This window comes from Melanotaenia boesemani, chromosome 21 (assembly GCF_017639745.1).
Source record: "Melanotaenia boesemani isolate fMelBoe1 chromosome 21, fMelBoe1.pri, whole genome shotgun sequence".
NCBI classification, from domain to species: domain Eukaryota; kingdom Metazoa; phylum Chordata; class Actinopteri; order Atheriniformes; family Melanotaeniidae; genus Melanotaenia; species Melanotaenia boesemani.
The window spans coordinates 15,057,471-15,079,816 of NC_055702.1; the positions used below are offsets into that span (position 1 = coordinate 15,057,471).

The window sequence follows — 22,346 nt, forward strand, 5'->3', positions numbered from 1 at the left end:
GCAAGTAAGAATAAAACCCTGTGGAATAGACAGTTTAGAGGTTAAATTGTTAAAGATGGCGGCAGATTTAATTGCTTTGCCCATTTCTCATATGATGAATCTGGGTTTAAGGTTATAAGTGTTTTCCCTTTACTATGGAAAAGAGCAGAAATTATACCTTTAATTAAAAATGATTTCTTAAGGTGTCACTGACATTGCATTTAACTAGGACAAAACGTGATTCAGCAAGTAGAATAAGCTAACCTTTGGGTGCATTTGTGGATAGCACATTGTCTTTGAGAAGTCAAATAAAAATGATATTTTTATCTATAGTCTTATATTATAATATATATTTTTTTCTGATCTGCATAATCATTGCACAAGACAAACCAATGGAATGCAGTATGTTTCAGCGAGCAGTTTTTTTTTTTTTTTTTTTTTTTTTTTTTTTGGGCCATGGTTGCATGGAACGGATTGCTAATCTTTCTGATAATGTAAAACAATAGAAAATGTTTTCAAAAGAAATGAAATTGTTTTTGTTCACACAATAGACATGATACTGACAGAGGGTTAATAATATTGAATGATGTCTGTTGTATTATATGTCCTGTTTGTGTGTGTGTGTGTGTGTGTGTGTGTGTGTGTGTGTGTGTGTGTGTGTGTGTGTGTGTGTGTGTGTGTGTGTGTGTGTGTGTGTGTGTGTGTGGTTTGTGTATGTGTGTGGCTGTGAATTGTGTAAATAATTTATGTAAATGATAAAAACTGTTGTGTAATGTAGAGGAGACCCCAGGAAGAGTAGTAACTGATGTTTCAGTCACTAATGGGGATCTTAAGAAATGAAATTAAATGAAATGCAGCTGAGCCGATGGCCAGATTATAAGTTTGACATAAAGACATAAAAACCTGGATGACGAAATTTTTTATGTTTCTATTTCGGACAGTCCCGAGCAGCAGGTCAGTGGCTCTTGCATCACAAATTCTGGACTGCCTTGATATGACAACGGAAATCCTAATTAGTTGTAGTATGTAGCAGCGTCTCATTCACCCTTAAAAACAATCAACAAAGGAAGAAGGCAGACGGAAATTCTCATTGTGTGCGTGCTGTCACTGGGTGTGTCAGGAGACACCTTTCTTTCCACATGCTGATGACACTCAGCTCAATGTGGCTCCTGTAGTGGGATAGTGGTCTGTTTTTAGCTGTATTTTAGAAATCAAAGTCCCAAAATGTCTTGCAGATTTTCCATAAGCATTAGAGTAATTTAATTAATTCTTTTAATGTTTTTTATTTACTTGTTATTATTTGCTTTTTTTTTTATCTATGGGCAGCAGTGGCTCAGGTGGTAAAGCAGAGCATCCAATAACTTGAAGGTTGGCAGTTTGAGTCCTGCTGCATTTCAGTCAATCTGCCGTTATGTCCTTTGGCAAAACACGTCACCCTCCTTGCCTCCATTGTTCTGGTGTGTACACCAGAACTAGTTTATGAGTTGTGAAACTATGGGTTCAAGAGTCATTTAACATGATGATCTATTTAAGCTGAGGTCAAAACAGTGTTTATAGGGGCAAAGACTCAAAGACTCTGACCCCACTGACCCAACCTCCTCTGCAGTTGGATACCAAGACATCTTCTGTCCAGAGATACAAAGATGATGTCAGCCGTCCACATCTGGCTCCAACAAGAAGTTACCTACTGAAGATGACCCTTCCCTGATGATCAGACATAGCTAGTCAAATGCTTATGAGTCAGTTTTAATTGACATTACTTTAATGTGGCTCCAGAGGAAAAATACATACAGCAAATTAGACGACATGTTTTGCCTCTAGCCCTCATTAGGTTTGTTTATGAAGAAAACAAGGGTCAGATAACCAAAATAATCAGCACTGTCAAACAATTAACCTTTTATGAATTATTAGGAAAATACCAATGACACTTTCTCTGTAGCATTTTCTCACCTTCACATCACTTAACCAAATTATGTGTTGAAGTAACAATACAAAGGTTCATATCCCAAAGTACTTGACTTTTGGATCATTTTAATAAGAAATGTTCACATTTTTTGCACATAAAAAAAGAAATTTTTATAATGCAATTTAGAATTTTCTGTTTTAACCTATAATAGCTACAACTTGACTGATTTATATAAAAGGCAAGGCAAGTTTATTTGTATAGCACATTTCATGTACAAGACAATTCAAGGTGCTTTAGATAAAACATTTAAAGCACTGGCCTACAGCGGGGTGCAGGAGGCATTGAAAAGTACATTAAAACAAACTTTAATAAAAAATTAAAGGAATTAAATAAAAACAGAAAAATTTAAAATTTAAAATTTAAAAATAGAAAATGTACCATTCTATTCCTGTTTATTTAACAGTATATTAAATGATTAAAACAAAGGCTTATATTAAGAAAAAAAATTATTTAAAAAATAATCTCTTACAAAATGCATTTTTGTATTTGTAATGTTATTACAATTACCCTAATTGCAATGACTCATGAATGCAATAAAATGTCTCAATGATTAGATGAAAATATGCACTATTTATCATTTGATGTCCTTTAAAATGACATTTGGAAACAGAAGTGAGTAACACCTATGTGTTGTATACAGTACATTAAAATCACAGTCATGCAGAAAGAAACTGCTTTGATCAGTGCTTCTGTTTACCTCCTGTTTACCTCTGAACTGCGTTTACCTGCCATGAATAACTTTACATGCCAAGCTAGGAAGCATCATGGCAAAGTTGAATTACCTGACACAGGTAAAGCTCTGCACACTCAGCAAGCACTTGCATAAAGAGAGCTGTTGTGTTGTGAATAGCTGCTAAATAGAGTTGAGTAGATTATTAAAAAGGAAGGTAAATTGTTTACCACCAGACTTGCTCAAATGCAATCAGTACAGGCGTCAATAGCAGTTAAACGAGGAAACAGGCAACAGTCTGACAAAAAAGCATGTCTCCCTTTTTTATTTACACTGATAAGCTAAGGAGATGGGAGACTGAAGACAAGACTCATCAAGCGAGAATTGCGACACCTGTAGGTAAACGGTGGATGATAAGATACCGACATCGTGATCAGTGCTCTTTTTTATCACCTTAAGTGGTTGAATAAAAGGCAAGTGGACTTTTTGTTCTTTTCTTGAGCTGAGATGATGTAAGATAGGAAGGAAAGAAGCAATCTATTTTTTTTTCCTGTGGGGAAAAGAACAGAGGAAGTGGCTTCGGAAATCACCTGACTAACATTAAAATAAAATGTCTCCCCAGGCAGTTTCGCTGACATTCACACCTTGATCAGGTAGAAAACACTCACAGGTGACAATGAACTAAATGACCCACAGAAAAGGAGACTGGGTCATTGACACACATTTGGACCCCATGACTAAAGAATAAATGTCCTAACAGCTTATCAACCTGCAGTTCCCCACCAGTCAGCCAGAGCTGAGGAAGAATAAAAGGTGAAATATCTTTAAGAACCAAGAACAAAAGACTGGCTCCCTTTAAATAATTAGAAATACCATGTCCTGAATGACTGAGAAGCTACACCAACATGTGTTGTTTGTCAGCTGCTTGCTCATTTCTTTCAACACATGCATTAAATGTTGCATCTATACGGGCTAAAATAAAAAAATGTCACAACTTACCATATTAAAATGGGTAGATCATCAATTAATGAATTGTTAGAATTTTATTAAATAATTTATGATAAGGTCTGAATGTTTTTTTGTTATTTTTTTTGAGTGTAGCTATATAACATGATGAAAACTCCTCCAGCCATTCTCTGAATAGAATGATTGATTGCAGCTCAGTAGGTGGCAGCATTGTTGTAGATAATCAGGCATTGCCCACCATGACAGTAGTAAAACCTTTGGGCTCTAACTTCACCCGCAAATAAGAGTTACTTTATGGGATGCAGTTTCTTGATTCATAAAAAAAAATAAATAAATCCAGAAACACAGAAGTATCATTGATATCATGTTGCATAAGCCTTAAAACCTTAGCAGTCCTGCCAATTCCAGGATAGTTTATTATAGCAAAAGTTTTGCTAATACAGCTGCATTGCAAGACAGCAAACTTATCTGCAAGTAAAGCTCCCAATCTTAATGCAGCCTAAGTGAGTATAAGTGTACTTTTTCCCATTTATAATTACAGATTAATGACTGTCTCTTGGACATGAATGACAGTAGTATTGTTCAAATTAGTGGACAAAACTTCCTCCATTCTTCACAGATGATTTGTTTTAATGGGTTACTTTGGGTTTCTGTTGCTCTGCTTCTTATGAATTATCTAAAGATGCTTCAGAGGATTCCAGTTAAATGGCATGCATGGCCAGCCCATAGTTTTCTTTTCTTTTTCATCTTTTTGAACTCTGAACTGGTGTAACGTTTGCTGTTTGTATGAGGTCATTGTCATGTCTGACAATTCCTCTCCTCACCAGCATGTTGGAGTCCTTCCTGGAGTTTTTGAGGTTACAAACCGTGTCCTGACAAAGTCCAAGCAAAACATCCTATCCAATCCAGCCATGTTGAATACAGCTGAAACTTTTTCAAGGGCTTCTTTTCATCCTTTTATTTTATTTTATTTCATTTTATTTAAGTTTACAGTTTTGTGCTGTTTTGTTGCTACATTTTCCTTTGGGTCACCAGTCATAGTGAGGCAGTAAAACATTAACCATTCTGCTCCTCTATTGCTTTAGTGTCTGAATCCATCACATTACTATAGTCCCAGTTAGCACTACACCGTTGTATCACAGACTTTCCTTCATAATGGGTTGCATTGACAATTATCAGCCCGAGGCTCATTTTTATCCCAGTGTTTCAGAAGGGGTTGTATCTGTCTGAATCAGATCAATACAAAAGTCAGTTCACGCCTCCACCCCTTCAGACAATACCCCCTCTGAGTCTGCTCTATCAGCAGAGAACAAATAATGCTTTTATTAATGATTATCTGAGGATGATCAAACATTCATTCATCTATTTTCTGTATTTCTTTTATATATATGGGTGATATTGATGTTAGAATATGATAGGTTACTGTAGTTGGTGCTAGTTTTCTTACCTTGACTAATTGTGATGATGCAACATACCTCTGTAACATCTGATATTTGGAAACATTTTGTGTGGCTGAACAACAATACCATCTGTAGCACCACACCATCGGCTTAGCTAAATACAAAAGTTTTTAGTTAATTTTCTATACTGCAAATTCTGCAGGGAAACTGGGGCCTATCTCAGCAATTAGCAGGGCCAACACAAAGAAACAAACATTCACAATCACTCCTAGGAAGAATTTAGAGGGACCACTTAGCATGTCATGCATGTCTTTGAACAGTGGGAGGAAGCCAGAGAGAACCCACACATACACAGAGAGAACATGCAAACTCCACACTGAAGGCCACTGTTCAAACCCCTCCCCAGCTGAGGCTCAAGCCAGTGACCTTCTTGCTGTGAGGCTGCGGTGCTAACCACCACATCACTGTGCAGCCCCATGATCAAACATATTTCAAACAAATGCAAATGCACAGACATAGAGGAACATGGAACCAGCAACATCATTATGCAGTTTGCACACAGAGTTTGCACACAGACCCTGACATGACACTGATGATGTCAAACTCCTCTTAGTTTCATCTCTTATCCCATTTAAGTACTGCAACCTGTTATAGAAAGAAACAGAGTATCGATTTAAAAATGAAATACAAAAGAGATAAGTAAAATCACCAAAATCCCAATAGAAACTTACCACTAAGAGATACGGGAAAACAAATAAAAAAAATTAAAGAGATGTGTAAATAATAGTAGACTTTAGCAAAATAAACAGCTTATCGGCTTATTAGCTAATAGTTTATCAGGAAACAAAACAAACAAAGAAACTCTTAATAATGAAATACTGAAATACTTTACACTTTTATTATCTATAAGGTGACCTTAGATGACTTAAAAGGCACCAGCATATAAAATTAGTAGTAGTAAAAGTAGTAGTAGTAGTAGCAGTAGTAGTAGTAGTAGTAGTAATTTTCCTATGTTTAAGATGTCTGAATAAAGTGTTTTTCATCATCATCATCAATATTGATAATAATAAAAAATATAATAATAATAATAATAATAATAATAATGATGATGATGATGAATAACTGCGTGACACTGCATGTTGTAAACAGAGGATGGAGAGTGGATATACAGTAAAAAAAAAAAAAAAAAGAAGAAGAAGAGGGGATAGACATATCAGATCAATACAGTGCAGATGAGAAGTTCCCCAGGGAAAAAATTGGATTTGTTACCATCTGGTCTCTCTGATCTTCACTTCAGTTTATATATTCCACCCCTAAAGCAGACACACAATGAAAATAACAACATCTACCAGTTTTAACTTCTATTATGGTGTTTGATAGAGCTTCCTTCAAAATTCACATGAAAAACAAGACTTAACAGGGCTGCACTGTCGGCACAGCAATGCTATAAACACAACATGATCTCCCTCTCATGCCTGTTATTGCTGTGAGTGCTTTCAGAGTAATTCAAGGGCTTCCTCAGTTCGTCATATGATGCCTCCACAGCTATTACAGTACATTAGAGGCAAAGCTTGCAAGAAAACTGTAGATCGCATTGCTGGTGCTGTTTGTGCTCCTCTGTTGCTGCTGATACAGGAGTGACGGGTGGGCTCCTTTTCTTTCAGCTCAGTGATGAGAAGACAAAAAAGTTTGATATAGTTGTGTTGGTGTAATTTACAGTCCATAAATAAAATGTAAACTGATACACAATTAGGCTCAAGACTGAGATGCAGAGACAAACACACACTTCCTTGTTTTACAATCTTTGCTGTTATTCTATTATTGCAATGATACATGTCGATTCCATAACTTCTTACCCTGCAACTAACTATTCTAGCAATCTCTGTCTCGTCTATAACCTTGGTTTAATATTTATCCTAATTATAGCTCTCAGATGACAGACATTTGTGTGCAAAAATACTCAATACAAATGTAGTATTACTCTAGGAGTTGAGACAGAATGTGGAGTTGTGTGTAGTGTTTTGTGGAAGCTTGATGCAGGTGAGTGATGTGTTCAGACAGAAGTACTTAAATTACTCATCATCAGCCACTGAATGTCGGGAAGGCCCAGATTTCATAATAGCTGCTATCTAAATATTGTACAGCCCATTTCATATTTTAGAAGCGAAAACGAAGACCCATCTGAGGCAAAATTTCAACGTTGTGGCCATGTCCCTTCTCATTGCAGAGTAAGTCATGGCTCATCAGCTGTGGGGTTTTTGGATGTGATTTAATAACGTAACCTGGTCAACTGTGAAAATACGTTGATTTGCTAGAGGTTGATGCATTGTTGTTTTTAAGTTTGCTGTGTTAACTGCGTTTGATATAACAACAGTATTTGGCACAAATTGTGGTAAATGCTAGTAGATGCACAGCCCTGGCTTTGGTTATTGCTCACATGCTCACAGCATCAGTTGTATATTTTTGTAAGAATTAATTATGATTTATTGAGTGTTATCATGGTTGGTGAATTCTTTTTTGTTTAGTTTGGTTGTAGTATTAGCACATCAGTTCTGATTTTGACCTGCGTTAAGCTTTGATAAGTTCAGATTAAGACTTTCTGGGCTTTTGTTTTGCCACATGACTGTATTATTTCAGTTTAGTCTTTGGATTCTCTCAGTTATTCACATCATCTTCTATTCTTGTATTTTCTAGATTTAGCAAATCAACCGCCACCACCTGTCCTGTGTTTGTCATTTGGTCCCTCTTGTTTAAATAGTGTCAGATCCTTATCTGAATTAGTTTGCCACTGTTGTTACCAGTTTGCATCTTGTGTTTTGTTAGTTTTATGTCCAGTCTTTGGATTTCCTGCTGCAGTAGCACTTTGCACTCTCACTCCAACACCTGTCTCTAGCCCACCAGTTTGATCCTGGATTTGGATCCTACACCCCTCCTTGCATCTGGCATCATGTCACATGTCAAACATAAATATTAGAGCAAGTGAATGCATTAACTTGTGTTGAATGATTATAATGATTTCAGTGTTGATTAAGTGATTTAACTTTTTTAAAAGCTAGTTATTTTTATCTATATTAATCATTATCCTAAAATCAAGCTTTGATCTCTAAAACTTGAAGGTTATAGCTTATAGGGTTAATTACCCTTTATTTGCCATTTTTGACACCAAAGATATAGTAAAACAAGCCTACTTTTTCCACCTAGAGCAGGAGCTGCCTCTGGAAACCTGAGATGGGACAGTGAATGTCTCCTGGACCACCCATCCTTTCTCCAATCACTGAGAACAGATGGTTAGTATGAGAGTTTGTGTGTGTATATGTGTGTGCATCATGCACATCTGTCATTGCAGACCTCACCTCACCAGCATATATATATGTATATATATATATATATATATATATATATATATATATATATATATATATATATATATATATATATATAATTATTCTGCAAATAGGATGCAGTTTTGTTTTCACATCCTCTTTCTCTTTAAACCTCCTATCTGGTGAGATGGTGAACACACAAAGGCTTTGTTTGACATGTAATAGAGATCTCCAAGTGTGTGCTTGGTCAAGGAACTTTTTTTAACTGATTAATTTAAAATGCAACACAGACATATATAAACAAAAAACATTACTGATATAAAATGGTCAGAAATTGACTCTTTATGCTTTTTAGAATCATTAACAGTTTACATTTTGCTACCCATAATAATGTTTAAAACTTAAGAATAAATTAAAATAATTACAGTATATCAATATGACTGAAAGGGCACCTTGGGATTATAACAGCCAGTAGAAGGATCGTATCTGTATTTGTTAGTGTTTTTGTTGCTAAGTCTTACTCACTGAAAGCAACATTTTAACCAGTGATTTTAGGTAGGATATGATCCAGCCCTCTCACATGCTGATGATTAGATTTATCTTATTTGACCCACATTAGTGGCTGGAATGTATTTTCTTTCATTCTCTTTGTGTCTCTTATCCACCCCCTCCTCCTCCTCTTATGGCATTCATGCATTATTTATCTACCAATAGCAGCACAGCTTCCTTTTGCTCCTCATCTGCTGTCACCATGTCCACAACTGCCCTTGGTCCTCAGATAGTTTATATAAATCACAGTCTCTTAAATGTGATCCATTAAAACCAATCTGTCTTGCAAAAACACCATACTAACACTGTTATGCTATTTTAATAGTAGAGGGCATTAGTAAAGTTAACAGGTAAGCTGGGAAACCACAAAACTTTGCCCTGATGGAACAATATTTAATGCTTAATCCAGTTAAGTCAGGAAATAAACACACTTTTGTGGAGCCTGTTTTGAAGATTTTTTTTCTATAATGACCTCAGCAATCATGATGTACGAGCACAAACTAGTCTGATACCATTTGGATTGTAAAATAATGCACTGGGAAAACTGAGAACAAAGTTAATGGAGAGACTGGGATATTGACGGAGTTTCATGTATTTTGCTTTGTGGGTTTTCAGTTTGCAAGTTCATTGCACAACAAAACGGATTGTAACACATCCAGTTGCAAACAGCTCTGCCAGTCTTATATAAACGTGTGCAACAAATGAAGACAGTGAATTGTATTGTCATGATTAGGACTCAGAGTACAATACAATAATCAGACCAACATTTTGCCTCCGGTGTCACCTCCCTGCAACAGTAGCCAGCCCCTTGTTATGCATAAATAGCAGGGGTGGGTCACAAGTTTTAGCAGTGTTTCTTTGGCTTTATTCAGTGAAGACAGATTAGCTGTCAGCTGATTTTGACTAAAGTCACTTTTACATCTTCATAAAATGTAAATAGTCTGAACAAACAAGTAGTATACCCCTGCTGGCAGCTTGTGAGATGAATGCTGAATTATGATCAAGAAGATATTGATTTAGATCAACATCATACAGAACAACATATAGAAGTACCTTACGTGTTGCATTCACATGCACTTATAACATCAGGTTAACCCCTGTACACTGTTACACTAAATATATGTTAGAATTTAACTGTTTATTCTTGGGGTGGCCCTTGAGGGCCAGTCAGCTTTTAGGGGTGCCCCCATCCTCAGTCAGATTCGAACATTTGTTTAACTTAAACCTGATAGGAAGAGGGATTCAGGGATACAAACATCACTGGTTATTCATGTCACGTTGCTCATCAGTGGATGTATCCCTGTTTGGGTCAGTCCTCGGGGGGTGGGAGGGGTAGTTAGATTGGTTTGAGCTCTGACGTTCTTGCCTTCAGACACTAGCAAAGCAAAGTCTGACAGACAGAAAAGGACTATAATAATATTTGTTTAAAGAGAGTAGAAAGTTGGAGAGTTTTTCAGTGTAATGAAGTTGTGGAGCTGACAACATGAAAAATTATTTACACATTGCTCAATCTGTTTGATGGTTAAAATATATGAGTTTTTCCGACTCATCATCAACATCCTGGAGCATATTTTAGCTGTTAAATATAGCAGCTCTTACGCGTGTGTGCGCGCCGTGTGGGCGTGGATAGGAGATGGCTGCTTCCCTGAAGCCGTTGAGCTGAGCGCTTCTGCCATACGAGCCCAGTGGAGGAAACGCTCACAAAGCCCTAAAACCCAAGGGGTCAGTCTCATCCGCGTCGAGTTTACCCACAGACTGCAGTGTGTGTGCAGAGAGAGTTTATGGACTGATTTATTTTCCTGGATCAGCCTTTACGAGAGTTTCTTTCTGGCGTTCACTTTTTCTTACTCAACCAAACTAACGCAGCGATGACAGCAGTGATTATTTTATCTCGAAGTTACTGAGAACCGCATCCTCCTGCGTTGCATCCCATCGTTGACCTCCCTTCGAAAGATGCAAAGGGGAACCAGGATGAAGTTTGTTCTAGTGTTACTTGGAGTGGTGAGTAGCCGCATCAATGTGTAAAAATGTGGACCAGAAAAAAACTTCCATGCCAGTAAGGGGACCACAAATAAGTACTGTGAGTTTGTAAGAAAGTTTTATCTTCTAACCTGTTTGTGGTGATAACTGTAATTTTCCTGACAAATCACTGCAAACATTCCCCTAGATTTTTACGTTTAAAGACATTACCATACTTTGTAGGAGTTTACAGGCTGTTTTGTCTTCTTGGTTACGTAGACGTAAGGTGTCCTCACGCCTACACCTGTCGTGTCCTCAGCCCTAACATAAAGCAGAACGGATGTGCTCTGCGGCCATTCAGGTTGATACTTTAAAGCTCAAGTTGCTGGAGCTGTAGTTCCACCCGTCTCAGTTACATGTGTCCCCACAGACAGAGGGACAATAGTACTGGTGCAGTGAGCTTTCTGGGTTTGAGGGGCTTGTCCATGAAATGAAATGCTTGGCAAATTTCTAATTTCTGAGAGATGGCTCAAAATTACAAATCACTTATTTGCCCGGGGGGGAGGATGTTTATAGAGAGCCACATGATTTCTTATTAACATCTGAAAGACTAACAAAACACAGACAACTCAAAACATAATCACACCATTCACACAAGGGAGGCAAACATACTGGGAGTGAGACGAGGACAGTATGTCCACAGGAGAGACAGAAGGCAAACCAGCTGAAATCTTATTAGGATATGCGAAAACTCTTAAGATTATAATCCCTATGATTTATCTTGAGGACACACAGACCCAGTACGGAAATAGTTTTCCAGTATCTGACAATATACGGTTAGTCAGCGCCATGAGTTTGTCAAGGTCCTGGTTTAGGAGCAGGCTACATCACTGATACATGACAGATGCCCCCACTGATGAGTATGCATCCTCTGCTGGCTCAGCACATGCAATATTGATAGACCCTGAAACCTTTCCTTTGCTCTTCCTCCTCACTCTTCCTCTCCTGCTTTCACCTCATGCTCACTCTCCTTTTCTCCGTTCAGGATCCCCGTCTGCTTTAAAATTAGAGCCAGCTCATCAGGAGGCAGGTTTACAGGAAGCTTAATGGCTTAACAAGTGTTGACAGCTGAGGTCCAGAGGTTAAGTGCCTCCAACTGAAAATTGAGCAAACCAGTAGTTAAATTGGTTTGAGCTCTGACATTGTGTGTCCAGATGCTTCTGCAAAATCTTTTAGTGGGTGTGCATGATCATCATGCTTCTTGTTTAGACTTCAGGAAGACTGGCTGGCAAAAGTTTAGCAGTGCAACCCTCTAATTCCCTCTGAAGCCAGTTACAGGAAAAGTACAGGTCAAGCTCCAACTTGCTAAAAAACTCTGCATCCTTTTTTTTTCATTCCAGATGTTGTTTGCTCAAATCACATTAGCCTCCAGTACTTCTGTTTGCACAGCTTTGAAAGACATAAGTGATGCACTTTAATCTTAGGTTTGGCTTTTGTGGTGGTGTAGTGCTTCACCCACACCTGGAGCCAGAAAAGTAAAAAAAAAATAAATACATGAAAAATAAAAAATAAGCAGATGCGAAACGCTGGAGCTTGGAGACATTTCAGGAGTGTCATTTAAGAACAGGTTTGTTCACATGAAAGGTTTGTTAAGGTATTTGTGAAGAAGCATGCGTGTCAGTGGGCGTGTGCAGAATATGAGGGGGGTAGTTAAAGGTAACAAGGAGTAGGATAAGCACGCCCAAGGACAGATTTTCTTCATATTTAGATAAATACTTGTTCCATTAAAATGAGTGTTGTGTTGAAGTTTAGATGGTAGATGAAGATTTGTGAAAGACGAGACATTTTATTGGTTTGAATCACTGCAAAGGGAACTGTCATACTCATGTAAAGCTAATTATGAAAACAATTTTCAGTTGGCCATATTTCCTAAAACAACCATGTAGGTAAGTTGTAAAATCTACCAATACATTCACACATTATCAGCTTTAGCTGATGAGCATGAGCTGTAATGAGCTGTATTTGTGTACAAAAATCTTTTTCCTTCCTTTAAGGAAGCTAAAGAATAATTCAAATTATGATGGCTTAAACCTTTTATGTCTCCCCCAAAAAACAGAAGTCACATTCTCAAACTCAAACAGAACAGAGAAGTGAATATCAACTCTTCAAGGTGAATGAACCATGGCTCCATCAAGGGCAAGAGAGAGTGTGTGCATACACTTGCATGTGCACACAGACACAAACACACACGTAGACATTAAGTGTCAGCTGACTCAGAAGTGCCTGCGGGAACACTCAGAAGTTTTGTAGAGCTCCTCTCTGCTGTCAGCAACATTCCACACACACCTGAACCCTGACAGTTTATATTGAGGGTACAAATGGACCCATCAGTATACTGTACCTACATGTGTGCACACATCCTCACACTGTGTGAAAGTGTGTGGTTCCCTCCTACTCATAATCTGCCTGGAACAATAATTGCCTCAATAATGAACAAGCTGACTCACATGTTGGTCATAGTATGAAACATATTCTAAAAAATTTTATCAAAATAAGCCAAAGTTTGCATTTTGTATTGTTCTTCTGACCTTTGGTCTGCATTTTGTCTGACTAGAAAAAAAAATACACCTGATGCATCTGAAGAGAATAAAAGAAGAATCCATGGCATAGTCCAATAGCTGCTTTTATCAAGGGTTGCTTTAGAGATGCAGGGTGCAGAAGACAAAAGATGAAAACAAGCTGCTGTATGAAAGATTCTGTGTGCTATAATGTAAAATGCAACACACAAAGTTTTCAATCAAACACGGGGACATCCAGGCTTAGGCATGAGTGTGCAAGAATGCACGCGTTCTCATGCATTTATGCATAAGCAGAAGCACGCACAAACATCCTTACCTGTCAACAGCTAAGATAAAGCACTCAACAGGTCACTATGTAGAATGTTTAGAGATAGGACCAGTTTTTCTTAGCTCAGATATTCCTTAATGACTGCATCTCTGACTTCTTGTAAATGCACATTTTTTTTGCATGAAAGCTATTCTCTTATGTGGTTAAAGTTGTGGTTTCTCAACTTTCTTGGCATGTGATCCTTTAAAACAAAATTGTGCACCTTTGTGACCTTGCTACATTTCCCAATGTGTGTGCAAGTTGTAACCAATTCAAGTCAGGGAGTGTTTAAACCCTGCAAATTGTCTCATTATTAGAATGTGTTTTGAAGCCAGATCAGGATAAGATATTGTGTATTTTCACAAGAGTCCAAAAAATTGTGACACAACCTGGGAAATTGCTTTTCTTTTGTGTTTCTGGGCTGGAAACCACTGCTTTTGTGGATTCAAAATAAATCTAAGATATTACTAAAATAACCTCGTTCCAGCTTGTAAAGCTGCCAAACAATTTTTCAGTTTAGACGTTATATAAACTTTGACATCTTGCAGACAAATAAAAACATTTTGTGTATTAATTTAAATACTCTGAACTTTGCTGCTCAATGTGATTGTTTCTTTGCTTAACCTTTTTGTTGACCTGGAGGTTGGGGCTCTGGCCAATATGGAGGATTGTCCGTCCAAACAATATACAACCAGAGGAGAATGCTGCAAGCAGTGTCCACCCGGTGAGGGCGTCATCAGACCATGTGGAGCCACGCAGACTGTTTGCTCTCAATGTCTTGACAGTAGGTATCTCAACACCTCAACAGCTGTTTAACTGCTGCATTGACATATATTCACACAGAGAATTGATGAAGTATGAACTTGTGCAAATGGTAATACAGAAGTAGAGAAAAGAGTCGTTTTGTTCTGAACTTCTGTCAATTATTTTCTCTCATGAAACGTGTGTCCTGTATGGTACTAAAGTTAAAAGTGGAATTTGTGCAGAATTGTGAACTGCAGCACAGTTAACATTGTCTTAAAAACACATTAACTACTTTTTCTGAAAAGTTTTCATACTGAAAATAGTTCGTACCTGAATCTACAAATGCAAGTTGAAACTCATGTGCTCAAAGCACATGTGTATAATATCCAGGGAGCTCAATAAAAATGGACTCAAGTGAGGTGGAAAGCTGTCCTGTTCCTTTTGGATTTCCTAAAAGATGTATAAATCAGCGTTATCTACACATTTAAAAGACAGCCTCCATAATGGTGTATTAGTACACTTGGCATAAGGCATAAGTACTGACTCTGCTACCAATCAAAGATCATTAATTTCCTTGCTTAGTTAAGTAACATGATGCCAAACCACATTCTGAATAAATTATAGCAGCATGGCTTTTATGAGTCCAGGTGCCAAACTGAACTGCCTGCATCCAGGACTGTCATCTATTGGAAGCATTTTGATACAACGCTCCAAATACAACACAAGTCACCAAACTCTCCAAACTATTAAGCAGCGAAAAAAAAAAAAAAAACTATATCATGCAATGGTTGGGAAATAATTTGCTTTAAAAATGAAAAAACTGCACTCCTCAGTTTCAAGTGTTGTTTAAAAGACCATATTGAACATGTCCCCTGTCCCAACTTTTTAAAAATGAGTTGTGGGCATAGATTACAAAATTTGCCTCTGTTTCTTAAAAATATAATAACTATTTTAATTTCAGCATTTTGTAGTACTATGTTTTTAAATAAATGCAGGGGTTTAACAATTTTCAAAACATTACATTTTAAATCATTTTGTATTTTTACTGCCTGTTCAATTTGTTAGAAACAGGACTTCATGGTAGCGTGACAGCTTTGTTAAAGTGCTGTATAGTATCACTTACTTATCTATAGTGGTATTGTGGGTTTTACTTTTTTCCTTCGAAGTAATCTGCCCCATTATATTGCAAACATACAAGCCAATAACCATTTAAAAATGCCAATGTGTGTAGTCATTGTTTGCTAGCATGCTAATGGTTGCTTATGAAAACTAAATACATGGCAGTGACAGCTGGAAAAGCCATTAGTTTTATGAGTCTTCAGAGGATACAGTAATAGTAATACTGTATGTCAGCGCCCCTCCTACAAAAAAAAAAAAAAAATAGTGCTATCCATCTATTATTTGTTAGACAATCCCATAGCCAAAAAGAAAAAGTTCCTATAATCATAGGAATGCATCTGTAGAGTAAAAAGACTGATTCATCTGCCTATTTGAAAGTGAATTAGATGTCAGACACGACTGTTCTCCAGTAAAACTAAACTCCTCTTGGACTTTACCATGTAGGGAGACAGGCTGCATTGGACTGAAACATATTATGGTGACAGTGATGTCAATAAGAATGGGATCAGCTCCAGGTATTGCAAGGGGAAAAAATGTAGGGGGAGATGCATTTTTAGAGCTTCAGATAAGTCATGTCACACTTATTACTTGTAAGATAGTAAGCAGCTCAGTTTCAGTCTTGGAAAGTATGGCCAGTCACTAAAGAGTTTCAAAAGATATTTAAGGCTGCCTCGATGAGGTGACTATATTCTTGAGCATAGAAGAGGGCAGCTATTACTACTTGAGACCAAAGATTTGCTTGAGCCTGTGAAGGACATATTTTTGTCCAGTGCTAGTTCATATGATGTGTTCCCATAGTTTTTTTTTTTTTTTTTAATAAGAATTCCCTAAACATCATATGTCCAGTCAAGGAAGTAAGTGTCAACCTTACTGGGTCAATGAATGATGGAAAAATACATGAGCCAAGAAATCCCACAGTCAGAAAATGATTGAGTTTCTAGGTCATGAGAGAAGTCACAGAGAATGTGTAGGTGGAAAAATAATTCACTCATATTTGCTGGAGTTCTGTGCAGTGATGGATGCTTTTAGTAGCGTGTCTTAATTTAAGAGATAGAAACCATAATATGTTGTTGCTAGATAACTAATCTACTCATGATTAATCATGTTCGCCTCTGTTTGTATAAAACTTACACTTTAGGCCCAAAATGACTTTTACTAGACATCTCTCACATGTTTTGGCTTCCTGTTGCACAACATGGAGGTTTTCAGCAACGATAATTATCAGTCTGCTTGTTCTGCACAGACATGAACAAACAATATGACGGGACATGTGCACTCAATCATGTAAAAGAAGAAATGCAAAGCAAATCCATCCACTAGCATTACACTACAATTTTAAGAAAACATCAAAGAGATTAGATGTGCAAGCATGTAAACAACTTCTTAACATGAGTAATACACATTTCATTCCTGCAATAAAATAAGCATGTGGTTTCCTTTGGTACTAACTTCAGAACCAAGAGCTAACTTTCTTAGAGATGGAAACAACTGCAAAACCTCTTTGCAAAGTTTTAAATAACACATTAACCCCAGAAATGTAACTTCCTATATTGTGGGCTGAATAAAGTTTCCTTTAGTTCAGATAGTTAACAGAGGCCTGGCTGAAATGCTAAAACGAACAGCCAGCTGAAACATTCAGATAAATTTGGATGAATGAGTAGATAAGTGGAAATAAAACAGAACAAGTTCAGCTGTACAGTTGGAATGGAGACAAGTTGAACTTCTCAGCCAGCAGTTAGTGGTTCATACAAACACACACACACGTACAAACACGTCCACAAAAACACTCTCACACACCACTGTGCAGTGTTCAAAGCAGATAAAGTAAGGAGTCCTTATATGGGTGTTGAGACAAAGGGAGGGATTGAATGTTAAACCAGTGGCGAAAGCAATGTTATTATATGACTTACTGAGAAAAGAGCAAACTGTTTTTACTCCCCTCCTCCATTTGCCTCCCTCACACCGCCCCACTCCTCACTCTGTGCTCAGCCATTGTTATTAATGTATTGACTTGCATTATTGATGCATGGCATTATGATAATGGCTCTGTGAGCACTCATGGGGGGTAGTCAGGGTAGCAGGGGTAGTTTGAGCGTATGTCTGAAGAGACAGAGGGTGTTTCAAGATATCATGGGGAGGGGGTGAGGGGATAGCAGTACATGACTAACAGGCCCAGTCAGAAGGCTTTTTGGTGTCCACTCCAGAAAACATAACTAAAGAAAAATGTGAGAGACCCAAATTTGACACCATCATTTTAAGACAGAACTGCACACATAGATTCATCTGGCTCTCAAATGACAGGGTCTTTCTTGTCTTCTCCTTGTCTGCCTGTGTCTTTGGCTAAGAGTCTATCTCTCCTCATCTCCATTTTAATCTCTGCATCATCAGGGCATTTGTCCTAGTTGGTGGGCCCCAGTGCAGACTGAAAACTTGATATGTCGCGAGACACTGAGCTGCAGAGGGTCTACTTGGAGACTGCATGCCAACAGCCTCTTGTCTACTTTCTCACTTGGAGATAAGATGAAAACTTAGCTTATTGTTATGTGCAACAATTTATAAAACTACTTAATGACTTTAAAAGTCTCTTTTTCAGCTACATTTTAGAGTCTTACATGGTTTTAAGCTTCTGAAAATCTGAATATAAGGTGATTATAATTATAATATATTGAATATTTCTCAGTTGTGGTCCATTTTATGCTCACCCTCAGGGTCTAAATAATTGCCTAAATAAATAGATAGATAGACAGATAAAACAGTCTTAAAAGTTGAAGCAACAGCACTTTTTGTTGCACACATTTACTTACATTTATTTACAGTATAGGTTCATCATTTTATTTTCAAAAGGTACAGATGCTTTAATGTTTTTAAAACACCTGATTTTTTTACAGACTTGCACTAATCCAGCAACATTTTCAATCTTCTCCTTTTCATGTTTTAGCTTCAACAAGCAATCCAATTTCTTGACCCTGATTGGTCGAGCAATCCGATCAATTGTTTGGTCCAAATTTAACAATTACAAAATAATTGCTTAGTCTTTGCTTTGCAAGCATTACAAACAGACATTATATACACTTGTTGCACAGTGATGTAGATAAAAAGAGAAGAAGAAAAACCTAAACTGCAGTCATGGTGAAATTTGAATATTGTAAATTGTTAACAGGAACAAAAAACTTAAATAAAAACCTGAATAAAATAAACTCCAGAGAACATTAAATGGCAGATAATCATAGATAGTCACTGTTTTTACTGTTAATTAATCAACATTTTCTTTTCTTAAATGATTCATTAATGATGGCCATCACAATTTTTCAATATGCTACAATAAATTAGTTTTCTGTTGTCAAAGGAGAACTTTAACAATGATTTATACAATTTATTTTATGTATTATTTTCAATCTATCCACCATTCCCCGAATGTTTTCCTTACAAACACACAAACACCCACACACTAACTGCTCTTACAAATGGGTCTGCTGCATAATTTAGTACATTTCCCAGATCTCTATCCAGTTGAAATGCAGTTTAAAAAACTATGAAGACTAATTGCACCTTTTGTAGAAATGTCTGTCCTCAAAATCTTGTAGGTATCCCGAACATATGTGGAGTACTTATGTTTGTCATAAAAAAGAAGAAAAAATATTTGCAAAAACTGTTGCAATTTATTATATTGTAGAAGTCTTTTCTTGCCCCTGATGACCCTGATGTTACACACCCCTCAGGGGATATGTAAGCTGAATTCCTATGTTTGTGCAGTTGGAAAACTGAAATCCAAATTGATTCTTAGAAACAGACCCTTCCTAAGTTAGGGAATAACACAAGCAGTTAAAGGGACTTGTCAAAGTAAAGAGAAAATTTAATATGTAAAGGTAAATTATATATTTCACAGTTTCAAGCTTAACATACATTGTATGGCAGTCGGTCCAGTCAGACTGGAAAAATGTACGTTTTGCTAAAAAAAAAAAAGGTTTTTCTGAGACAAAGATAGAATTTCTTTGAAGCTGATGCCAAGCTAAATGCCAGAAAATATTTTTTTACATACTGTTTATATTTTTTCTATTTTTGCGTCTATTAAAAGGGACCACTTATATAAATTAATACATTAATATCCAGAATTACAAATGGAGAAAAAACAAAAATTATATGTGTAGAATTTGGAAAATCGCATCTTTGACCTTTTACAAATGTGGTATTACAAAAGCACCAAAGCATGCAGCCATCATACATCACCACATACAACATGCTAAGCTGAACATAATTTTAATAGGAACTGTCTATTTGTTGATTTAATGAAGGAATAAGCTGAATGTCACACATGTAAGATAAACAATCGATAGTCAAAGGTGAAACTGAAAATGGGAAAGTACTTTTTTTCTTCAATGTTTTCATTTTATTTAAAAAAAACGACACCTTTGTTGGTCCACTTGAGTGACATTATCTTTATTTATCAGATGGATGCTAAAGAAAGAAAAAGAAATCGTCTACTTTCTCAACAAAACATTCAACATAAATTTCTTATCTACAGGTGAAACCTTCTCTGAAAACTTCAGCCACAAAGAGAAATGCCAGCCTTGCACACAGTGTACAGGCCTTTACCGCATGGAGACGCCTTGCACCGACTCCAGTGATGCTACTTGTGTGTGCAACTATGGCTTCTACCTGAATAAGCTCTCACAGCGCTGTGAACCCTGCACTAAATGTCCAGAAGGCCAAGGCATGTGGTATAGCTGCGAGTCTAACCATGACACAGTATGTGAAGAGTGCACCGGGGAAACCTACTCAGACCAGGAAAGTTCTCGAGATCCTTGCATCCCCTGCACCACCTGTGATGACGATGTAGTGCTGCAGGCCTGCACATCTGTCAGTGATACAGTTTGCCAAGGTAAGACAGTTAGATTATTTTCTCAGTTATCAATCGTTATAAGAACTATTGAGTTAAGGCTCTGATATACCTTTTAAAAACGTATTTCATATAATCCTTACTTGAACAAGTTGATTAATACATTTAGTGATTATTATGCCAGTTTTCTAACAGATAGCTATGCAACTATGGACAAAGTGTCATGAACTTCTGTGCAGGGTAAAAATTTTCTGGGTTCACCGGCCAGGCTCACAATGAAGTGAATAGAATATATTTGAGCGCGTATGTGCTGAGTAGACAGTATAATGCACTGGACATCCTCTTTGTAAGCCAAATAATCAGCTCATCTCTGATGACACTATTGGCGTTGTTGGCCCATCGATCTAAATGCCACAAGAAAGCTTGTTTCATTGCCTAAACGAACCCATCTCATCCTTCAAAACAAAGACCACAGTCTTTTTTAATATGGAAGGTTTAGATAGAGGTCAAATCTGTGAGGAGGGCTCTGAATTTCTTTTATATCATTGCACCCTGTGGGTATCACACTCTAAATCACAAATTCCTTAAGACTGCAGTCACTTTTCATTCCAATGATCTGATGCCTCAAAGATTAAATCAACGCCTTTGTGAGATGACAATGAAAGGAGTCTGTTGATTGGCTAACAGTCTGTTGAGGCAGTGATCTGAAATATGTTGTGATCACAGTGTCAAACAGAGCTGGTCTCAGGCTAAAGGGAGTCTTTTGTACTTCTCCCATGATCCTGTGTGGCCTGTGAAGGCTTTTGGTTTAGCCCATGGGACTACTTTATGATGCTACAAAAAGTAAAACAGACAGAGAAGCTAATGTGGAGTTTACTTCATGTATTTGTGGATCTATAGCTTTTAAACGTGAACTGATTTTTTGTGTTGTTTGATCGATGGATATATGTCTTTTTTGACAAATGACATTAGATGTTGTGTTCTTATTTGTTATGGATATAGGGATGAATTGCACTGAGTAACACAATAAACATGCTGTGGAGTAATATATTAATTATATCAATTATTTAATTAAACACTGTTCAAGAAATGGGACTGGAGGTTGTACTCCGAATATTATGGGTCATTTTTGTTCTTATTAATTTATTTATATGGTAGTCAATGCCATGAGGAACCAGGCGACATCGTCTGCTGAACTTTTTAGTTTTGATCTTAAAAATTCCCTCTTCTGATGGTATGTTTTAGACTTAGCTTAGTAAAAGTTAGAGACAGCCTCTGATTTGTCAAACTGTGAGCTCACTAACTGCTGTCTACTGCTAGTATAGTACTGACTACTGATAAGTAGTCGTGTCATCTCAGGAACCTTTTTCACTTTAGTCTGTACAGTATGACCAGAGGAGGTACGTTTTTGCTCTACATATAATGTGAATAAGGTGTATTGTGTGGGTTAGTGCAATACACAAGGGTCCTTCGATCTTTCAAAGAATCTGGGACCGCAAACAGAAAAGGTCATTTGACAAGCAAAAGTGGACACAACATGCATCAACATTTTTTTCCCAAGTATCCTGCTGCTGTAAAATAAAAAAAGGCTTTAACTGAGGATGATGCTTTAACGGCTTAATTCAGCTTGTGGTCTCTGAGAGGGAAGTGTGGTGTTTGGAAATATGATTCATCCATGATAAAGACATAATAAGCCAGATCTTCAATGCTAATATATCCTTCAGATAACAAACTAAATATATATCATGATGAATGTGAATTTGCTGCAACTCTAAGCATGATGACTTACAGCCCACTGCATATTGGCTTCATTGTCATATGTTATTCTTCACTCTAACCCAATCATGTGCCTTTTATTTCTAATGTAATCTTTTTACCAAAGCACAAGCGTTATCAGTGCTTACAAATCTGTGGCACTGCCAGACGTCCATATCCATTAATGCTGTGG

At 37.1% G+C, this 22,346-nt stretch overlaps 1 protein-coding gene across 1 annotated transcript in view; it reads left to right on the plus strand.

The window, feature by feature from the left end:
* Nucleotides 1–10,500: 10,500 nt before the first annotated feature.
* ngfrb (nerve growth factor receptor b) overlaps nt 10,501–22,346 on the plus strand; it is a 28,993-nt gene continuing 17,147 nt past the window's right edge. The window contains exons 1-3 of the mRNA XM_041974731.1: nt 10,501–10,854; nt 14,341–14,482; nt 20,084–20,440. Of these exons, the coding sequence (XP_041830665.1) occupies nt 10,807–10,854; nt 14,341–14,482; nt 20,084–20,440 (547 nt within the window). The 5' untranslated portion in view covers nt 10,501–10,806. The remainder of the gene's footprint in view (nt 10,855–14,340; nt 14,483–20,083; nt 20,441–22,346) is intronic.